The sequence below is a fragment of the Aplysia californica genome, unplaced genomic scaffold (genome assembly GCF_000002075.1).
Source record: "Aplysia californica isolate F4 #8 unplaced genomic scaffold, AplCal3.0 scaffold00034, whole genome shotgun sequence".
NCBI classification, from domain to species: domain Eukaryota; kingdom Metazoa; phylum Mollusca; class Gastropoda; order Aplysiida; family Aplysiidae; genus Aplysia; species Aplysia californica.
This window is the reverse complement of record NW_004797304.1, coordinates 437,279-447,278: the sequence shown is the minus strand read 5'-3', so window position 1 is coordinate 447,278 and position 10,000 is coordinate 437,279. Positions and strand designations below refer to the sequence as shown.

At 39.9% G+C, this 10,000-nt stretch overlaps 1 protein-coding gene across 1 annotated transcript in view; it reads right to left on the bottom strand.

The window, feature by feature from the left end:
• Nucleotides 1-5,707: 5,707 nt before the first annotated feature.
• Nucleotides 5,708-10,000, bottom strand: part of LOC101857927 (protocadherin-9) — a gene marked incomplete in the record, with an annotated part of 80,100 nt that continues 75,807 nt past the window's right edge. Inside the window, 1 exon segment of the mRNA XM_013091357.2 lies at nucleotides 5,708-9,004. Coding sequence (XP_012946811.1) covers nucleotides 7,728-9,004 — 1,277 coding nt within the window.

Sequence of the window (10,000 nt, the reverse complement as noted above, 5' to 3'; positions counted from 1 at the left end):
GGAAGCACTGGTAAGCCAATTTCTTTTCTCTTCCTCTGGTCTTTATGTCTGTCTGTCTGCCTACCTTTCTTTTTTATTGATATGAATCAACCCTCACCGTGTCCCTGCCGTTCTCTTCATTCAAATAAAACCAAAAGTATACCTTTATAAATGATATATTTTCGTATTATGCTATTTTTATGCTGGTGTTTTACGCCCCACAACGACTCAATTTAGATCCTTCAAGAGGCGGGTTTCTAGCCCTCCCTGTCAAAGCCAAAAGGGGCTAATAAAGATACAGCAAACAAGCAGAAAGATCCAGATACTCAATGGAATTGTTCCCCACTTGGGAATCGAACTCGAGTCTCCTGCTTGCGACAGCGAGGAGCCTAACTGCTGCACCAAAGACGCCAGTATATATATATATATATATAATATTATGCTATGATTCTTAAAAACTTATAAGATGGTAATACAGTGCCCTCTCGATGCCAGTTCAATGCTAAAGAGAGGATTTTTTAAAAAAAACGTTTTTTAAAATTTTTTAAATTTACGTCTGCTCAATAAAACAGTGTAACGAGTCGTGTAAGCCAAACAAGCCTTCTTAAGGGGAAGTAATAAAAAAAATAAATAACAACCGTCAAGTTCCCTGGTTTTCTCCCCTCTACAGTGATGTCTCTAAGCTCCTGATTTTGATTTTATTCTTCTCTATTTTATTGATCTAGACTCTATTTATTTCTATTTTAATTGTATGTCATTTTTCTTCTTTTTTCGGATTAAAGGTGTGTATGTCTCGGTGTGTGTGTTTCTCCTTCTCTCTCTCTCTCTCTCTCTCTCTCTCTCTCTCTCTCTCTCTCTCTCTCTCACTCTCTCTCTCTCTCTGTGCGTTTGTGTGTGTGTGTGTGTGTGTGTGTGGTTGTATAGCATTCTTGAACGGGTGTGGCCAAAAGTAGGCCTCTTTGTTAGAGCAAATCGAGAGAGAGAGAGAGAGAGAGAGAGAGAGAGATGTGTGTGTGTGTGTGTGTGTGTATGTGTGTACGTATGTGTGTGTGTGTGTGTGGGGGGGGGTGCACAAATTGAACACGAATACATTTAATATTAGCAACAACAACAACAGAAACATAATGTTAACATCCTAATGTATTTTTGCCAGACTTAAAACTGAGTTAACATATAAACAATTTTATTGATTTGGAAGAGTTTTTCTTGCTTTGTTTTGTGTTTATCTAGTTTTTTTTCGGAGAGGAAGGGGGGGGGTGGGGTCATTAGTTTTCTCTTCTAACACCCAGCCATCAGGCCAGTATTTTTTGCAGTTTTACTCCGCAGTCGTCCGAGTGAGGGATGGGGGTATTGTTGTGATTAGGTGTAAGTTTGTGAGTGTGTGTGAGTGTGTGTGTGTGTGTGTGTGTGTGTGTGTGTGTGTGTGTGTGTGTGTGTGTGTGAGTGTGTGCTTGTTTATATGTTTGCTTATTATTTGTTTGTTGTTTTATGGGAGCGGGGTGGGGGTAGATTGGTGGTTCGTTGTTGAGTATCGACGTTTGTTTTCCTTGAGTTCTGGCCCCCCACAGCACAGGATTGCAATGCCAGATATTAATGGACTTTTCATAAATATTCCTCTGTTTAAGTTCCCGTTGAATGCTTTCAGATACAAATGATATTGTTCGTCAGAACTGACATCACTTTTGCGACACACATAAATAACAAATAGGAGACACAACTAAAAGCATTATATCAAATAATTTGTTTATTCCATTCATCAAAAATACAAGAACAGAAAACGAAATATTATTTTCTCAGTCTCACAACACTGATGGCAAATATATTACAAGTTTTGACTTCATATTTAATAACATCGCTTTGGAAATAATGACTGTAAATATTATAGCAATCGAGATGTACTAGTTCAATCCAAGTACTGACACTAGATGAGATGGAATTAGTGGTAATCAGATGGAACATGCTGCTGCTATGGTGGTGACGTTGCATGATACAGAAAGAACGAGACAGACCAGGATAATGTTACTGCTGTTGATGCATACTTACAGGCGCCATAAGTAGTTTCTTTTTTAATTTTTTTTTTTACTGCCCCTGTCTAATTGAAGTCATTTTGACTTGCTTTTTCTTTGTTTGTTTGTTAGTTAGTTTTGTTTTTATCTTTCTATTCTTATTCAGGTTTTTCTATAATTCAAACTCAGATGATTTCGGCGGTGAACTGTTGTAAAAACACTGCAGTTGTTAGCCCAGTTGGTAAACAAATCGTCTTTTTTACTGGAATATTATGACTCCCGCTGACCGGATTGACCCAAATAGCGAAGCTCGAAACAGTCGGCCATATTTACTTAAAAAATAATTCTAATTCGTGTGATTGGGGCCGCACGACAGCTAAGCTCATTCAACTGATCTTCACTGTAAAGGCAGTTGTCAGTGCGTAGGTTCCTGATTTTGTATGGAAAAAGAACATGTGTACTGATAGACATACGGAGCACAATGCAAACTGTTTAACAATAATCTGGTTCTGAACAACAAAAAAAGGAAAAATCACAGAAATAGATGGCTAATAAGATGACAGAACCGATGATGATGATGATGATCATGATGGTGACATTAGTAACGATAGCGGTGACGTAGCGACCGCAAATACGATGATGATGATGATGATGATGATGATGATGATGATGATGATGATGATGATGATGTTGAGGATGATGATGATAATGATGAGGATGATGATGATGATGATGATGGTTGGTGCAATAGATTTGTTAATGGCTACGATGATATCAAACTTTTGCGGGAAACGTTCAATGTTTTCTGTAGCACATTAAAGGGGATAACATTTGACTTCCCAATTGAGTTACAAGCACAATGCATTGTTTTACCTTGTTCCGACCACCATAATGATTATACATAATATCTGTGTAAAACGGTAAGCAAACGTACAACAGGTCCCTTTTTTAATTCCGAGAAAAACAAAAGAACAAACGAGCAACAATTTCTTTTTTCCGATAGAGTTTAAAATGGAACTTGGAATCCCTAAGGATTATTTTCAAACTTGAGATTTTATTTTTTTTCAATGATTTAAAGAGAGGGGGAACCCAATTAAAGTATCAAACGAACAGGTGAGCTTTTGGCTATTTGATTTCATATCAGTAGATTTAGAAGTTAACAATGTTTGAATCCCCGAAAAGGCACTCTTGAACGTTGATTAATTTGGGGACATGTACCCAGCTGGAGGGGAGGGGGGGTGTTCGTTAGGGCGTTCTTCATATATATCGTATTGTGTTAGAACGGGTTTTGTACTCTGAAAAAGACTAACATCTCCAAAACTACACTGCAGAGTACGCATTCGGTATGATCTGTCTTCTTTAGGAGAGTGACTGACTAATACTGTTCGACTCTTGTTGTTGTTGTTGTTGTTGTTGCTGCTGCTTTTACGTTTTCAAAGAAAAATGCCTGCTTCAAGAAAACTAAACCCTTCATAAAGTTTCTGAAAATAAATAGTCTTCATGCGATGAAAGGCAAATCAGTTTTGGCATAATCAGGATTGACAGCGCATTACACACACATTTGGTCATTGAGATTGAACACGTCAAAACTCAACAGGGGTCAACAAAAAGCGATCAAGATAAAAGAAACAACCACAAATATGTACTGCTCGAAACCTTGCATCAATGGCTTTGTAAATGCAGCAAGGATATTTCTATACAAGTGACTGGTCAATTATAATAATATTTGATAAAATGCGTCATCTCGTTGAGAATAGCCAGCCATGGCACAGATAGATAGGTGAAGCAAATTGGCATAAAACTTTTGTACCAAAATGACGTTCACTTACATTCCATAAGCATATCAGGGGACTGGAATGCATAAGGGAAAAGAAATGAAGGGGAAAAGAGAGAGGGGGGGGGGAGAAAGACAGAAAGGGAGAGGGAGAGGGAGAGGGAGAGGGAGAGGGAGAGAGAAAGAGAGAGAAAGAGAGAGAGAGAGAGAGAGAGAGAGAGAGAGAGAGAGAGAAAACACGTATTATTTCTGTAGACGCCGCTGTTGTAATAAGAAGTTCGATTCCAGTGAGGACAGACAATCGCATGTAGTACTGCAGTCTGTAAATTGGGATGCTGTCGCTAGCGGTAAAGTAGCAATATCACAATAATATAGTTATTGGCATTGTTATCTTTTAATTTTACAATGTTTTATTAAAGACAGCTTTTCTAAGTATGCTGTCCATTCTTAGATTCGTGTTGACATCATTTCACATTTAATATTAACTTAGGACATAATAAATCTCGTCACGAATAACAGGTCATGAATTTATTCAATAATACATCCACTCAATATAAGGCATTTAAATCTTCATAATATTATTATACAGCATAATAAGTATGTGTCATTCCATTGGACTGAACGTGCTTGTGTCACTGTCGTAATGCTTACACTAGTAAAAACGACATGATGTATAAGGGGAAACAACACTGAAAAAACATGTTATATTTTTGCTCAATAGTTATTCCCCTTGTATAAATAGTCGACCATTTCAAAGCCTGCTAAAGTCACTTCGCATTGATGCTCTGAATAATGGAAAGGGGAAACAGATTTCAGTACTGTTTTGCTTTGGATTTTACAAATACGAAGTTACTACAGTGACAAAATCAATTACGAAACATTAGAAGAATACCGCTATAATGCGACATTCGTAGAAAACAAATTAAGGCTTTATGATATGATATTTCATACTTGGCAAGCAGCATAATATTAAGGAATGAAGAAAAATAATTGAGCAAAAGAACGCGGAATGTAGCTCAAAAAATAAGAGAGACGATTTACTCTGTCAAAAAATTTCACATGAGTCTATTTATAAATCCTTATTATATAACATAGCCCTCAGTTTTATTCAGCTGCTGGTTATAAGCTACATACAGAATACAATACTGTCGTCTAGATTATCAAAAATATCAGAGACAAAAACCGTGATCTCTTTTAAAATGCTAACTATAGACCTGCACATAAAACGCATACGAAATCCAGAAAAACATTCTAAAAAGCACGTTGCTGCATTGCTCAATAAGTGAAGGCTAGTTTCATTAAACTGTAGGATAAGTAAATTCAAAGGATCAGCGTCTGTGGTTATGTAGGAGTAGTGTAGGGGTAAGGCTTTTTAAGATGTTCACAGAAGACGAAGCTTCGATTCCAAAATTTAGAAGTGTTTATCGAGAATCTTTGACTGCTTGCTGCGGTTTTGTATCCATCCAACTCAATCTCGAAAAGCAGTTTCGAGGCTTCCCAAACCCTAAATGACCTCTCGCATTATTAATAATGTTCCCGTCTATGCCTTACGGTGACCAGTGCATCCGTCGAAAAGAATAATTTTTATTCTAAAGTTCTAAAGCTAAATAAAAGAACTAAATGTAAAGCTGATTTGTGGATTCCTTCATAACCCAAAGAACTGATTCTGGCAGAGAAACTTTGGACACATCGTGAGCATTCAAAAGCTCAGCTTCCACTTGTGGATAAGTGCAGCCTGTTCGTTTTTCATTTGGTTTGGTCAAAATGTTTCAAAATGACATACGGTTCTACATTTCATAATCATATAATGAGACTAGAGTGCATGAGAAGAAAGAAAATGGGGGGGGGGGGGAGAGTTCCAGAGAGAGAGAGAGAAAGAGTGAAGAGAGAGAGAGAGAGAGAGAGAGAGAGAGAGAGAGAGAAAGAGTGAAGATAGAGAGATAGATAGATAGAGAGAGAGAGAGAGAGAGAGAGAGAGAGAGAGAGAGAGAGAGAAAGAGAGAGAGAGACGTATACTACTAAGTATAGCGTTAGTGTATTGATTTATTTGAGGTACTGTTCATTGTTATACCGAGATGTAGCATGACAAATTCACTGTATGTTTACTATTACTATTTACTGAAAAGATCTATCGCTATGTAGGAAAAGAATGTGAGTGTATGAAAAAGCACTTGACAAATCACCATAAATATGCAATGCAGTGTCAGTGTGTTGATATTCGCTCTATGTCGTGATGTCGGCGGTATAGTGTCAGTGTGGGAACATGTAGGAGGTACTTTGTCAGTGCGGGGAAAAATAGATCTGTCGTGACTAGCTCGCAAACTGATCTGAAATAGGTTAAGCAAAAAAGCCCAACCTTTCAACTTCCCCCAGAAAGTCATGTCGCTTTCGACTACGTAGCTATTCTCGAAACAAAGATCCTGAAGCAACAAGAAGAGTTCCAAGGGAGACATCCATGAGGCAATTTATAGAGTGACACGAACAAATAAATTATACTCATTTACCGTTAAATAAATTATACTTCTTACAAAACAACGTGGTCCTTGGGGTTTCAGAATGTCATGTCGTGCAGGATAAAACAGCCTACGTCAGTAACGTACACGCGTCGATAAACAACAGGCATAACTCATGATGTGTACCATTAAAAAACGTTACTCATAAAGACAAATAATCATGGTCTTTTCAGTTTGAAGAAAAATAATGACGATGAACACAAGTGAACCATACGCTTATGACTTGTTCGTGAAGGTATTTACAAAGTCCCAGGAGTTGCAATTCAACTGCAGTAAAACCAAGAGGCATATTATTATGTATAGCATGTTTAATCTCTCTGACAGATTGTGTGAATGTTTATCAGACCATGCCGCAAGTATCTATATTTTACTGACTGTTAAGGGGTACAGTTAACCGGCGTTTACTAAAAAAGAATTGTCATAAAACCGGAGAAGTGGATCCCAGCGTAAAATCATATTGCAGGTATATCTTTTATACATTCTTGCCTGTGGTACTCAAAACTCCATTGAGTCTCTCAACGAATGCAGGCTCAAATACCGTTCAAGTTGTGGGTAGAGGATTCTAATTTTAGTACAATGTAATGATTATGAACAATGCTCGTCTGTACCAAAGAGGTTATAGATAAATCTCTTTGTTCTGTATACATGTGTCAGTTGCCGATATGAGGCTGTTGTTTCTTTCATAAATACCAGTTGGTCACATTAGGCAGGCTTAAATACATTTCAGAGTGGTAAAAGTATATCCTTCTGGTGCCTTGTTGTTGTGAATTATTAACATATTTTACACATTCATAATATTATAATATAGGCTGTCTTTAATAAACTGTTATTCTGGCTGAGATGAAACCTACGTTCCCTTTTTAAAGTAGTTTGAAAAAAACACTTAATGATGGTAGAGGACTCTACTTTGGTTACAAAGTATTATTAATAGTTTTACACAGTTAGGTCTGTTGTATTTTGCTAGAACAGACTGTAGTGACTCAGATTAAAACCTGTTTTGGTAAAAAGAGGGAAGTAAATTTAGCATGCATCATGCTAAAAGAGCTTTTAAATTCAGTAACAACGTCATATGAGCAGTGAATGTTTATACACAGTTAGGTTAGGTGTATTAAACAGACAATAGTGATTGCGACTAAACCTTTTTTTGTAGCAAAAGGCAGGTGAAAACCCGATGCATTTGGGTAGAAGTTTCACATTCTTGTACAGTGTAATAGCGAAGTCACTGTTTTTCCAAGTCCTGTCTGTCTTTAATTAAAGAGACATATGTAGAAATTCCATGGCCGGAGACGTTCTCATGGTTTATGGTATACAACAATGTACACGTCTGTCTTCATGCAAACACGGCTGTCTTTAAACAAACACATCTGCCGTCTTTAAATAAACACATACTATGTCTGTAGAAGCTCTGTGTAATCTAAAGTCATCATGTTCTGTGGCATGTAACAGTGACTGTTTCTACACAAACACGTCTGTCTGTGGTAGCTCCATAGAGAAGTCCTCGTGGTCTATGGTGTAGCTGCCTGACGTGGTGGTCGTGTTGCCATCATCTTGTGTGTCAAGGCTATCGTTGAGAAAGTCGTGCACCGATCTGCTGGTCACGGACAGGCTCAAGGGGGCGTGGTCAGTGAACGACTTTGACCTACTGGCTGCTGCTGCGACTGCGGCAGCTCTCTGCTCTGCGTACGGGTCAGTGGGGTAGGAGAACGAGGGGGAGGTGGGGTCCTTGAAGAGCTGGGGGCAGCTGCTCATGCTCTGCTTGTAGGCGGGCGTCGGGTTAGAGTTAGGGTGAAGGCTGGAGGAACCAATCAGACCTCCTCCTACGTGATTAGGGTTAGGGTTGACATTTCTTGGGTTGTTCATCTGGTTTGCTAATCGATGATGTTTCGCACCGACACCGCTTCCTACAAACATGGGTTTTGTCGTGTTGCTGCGCGGTGCGAAGATAGAGGGAGGGGCTGATTGGGGTCCTGTCTCCTGCACGCCGATCGGGTTGTAGAGAGCTGTTGAGACCTCTCCATTCTCGTTACGAGAGATGGGGGGTTCTGAACACAGGCGGACCTCCCTCGCGAACTGAGGCGGGTGGACAAACTTCTCTCTCTCGGCAACCACCACGCCGTTAGGGTAGGAGCTGTTTCCTCCTCTACCTCTACCCCCGCTCTTGACCACTCCCATCTTCCCCGGTGACGACATATCCCCACCCAGTTTCTTTCCCCCTACATCACGACTCGGAGTGGAATTCTTACTAGACGTCGCAGGCCTCCCTTTACCTCGAGAGTACGGGTCCTCCTCCGAATACACTTGCTTCATGGATGTCTCTTGTTGGTTCCGACGTCCCAGCTCTGGGCTGGGGCTACACCGGATTCTGTGAACGGTCGCGACTTTCTCGTCCTGCCTCATCTTTTCCCTCCCTCCACCACCCAGGGACACTTCTTTCGGGTTAGTGTTATTAAATCTGGACGAAGGCAGAGTCCCCGCTGAGGGAGGGGGTGGGTACGGGTATTCTTTTCGCGGACCCGTATAGAAACCGCCACTCGTTCCGTTCCCGTCAGTTCCGGGGCCACCTGAGGGCGTGTGTTCTGGAGAATTGGTCTGGAAAGTCATGAGGAAGGGAGGCCTCTCGTAGCCCCCTGTGGCGGAGGTGGGCGAGGTGAAGGTTGAGGTGTTGCCCTGGTGCTTGGGAGTGTGGACACGTAGGATGGAGTGACTCGGGGAGACTAGGCAGCCGGAGTCATCTGAGAACAGACAAAGTCACGATAGAGTAAGAGTTTATAGTAAGAATTGATTACCACGCATAGTTGTCTTCGGGATATTCGATTTTAAAAAATACAATGGCAATACTATACAAAAAGGGCTAAGCAAAACCAAACATAAGAAGAGCAAATCAAAATGATGAAAGCACAAGATAAAACAAACTAGCTAGTACATGCAAACTCAGTATATTTTGTAGTCCTTTTTTTTTAGGGTGTTTGGTGTGCACGCTAGGTGGATCTTTTTAGCTTTTTCTCTAAAATTTGTGCATGCCTTTCTTTAACAAAAGCTAAATAAACGCATTTGTGACTATGTGTCTCTTTAAAACCAAAACAGATATCCAAGCGTTACTCTTTTCTCGCATGCAGGCGATTGGAAGGTACCAGTGCTAAGTCAAACTCCTTTGCTATTCTTTCATTGTATCTTCAATTGTTTTTGTCTGTTTTTCTTCTTCTTACCTGCACTAAATGAACCATTGTTGTATCGACGGACTTCTTTTTACTCAAACAGAAACCATTTAAATTATGTCGATGAAGCTCGAAACGTTTACGACCATTACAAATCATTTTTGAAGTATTCCTAGCCCTCGCCCCTCGTTTATTATCATTTTTGTTTCTTTTCAATTTCCTAATTGTTGTGCGTTAGTAGTTTCCTGGGCTCACTGGAGACATGGAAAATCGTTGCTCCAAATTACTCCTTCATGCCAGACATGTCAATCAATGTGCCTGTCTACGCCCATAAACTGGCAGATTATGAGTCATTATTGAGGAGCGAAAATAGACGGATGAGATCGCTGATCAAACAAAAGTGTTGTGTATTGGGGGCCACTGGATCATGACGCCCCATGCAAGCACGAGCACTTTTTGAGACGAGGTAGAACAGGGGATAGGGTTTATGATAAAGAAAATGGACTGGGTCAGAGAGAAAGAAAGAGAGAGAGAGAGAGAGAGAGAGAGAGAGAGAGAGAGAGAGAGAGAGAG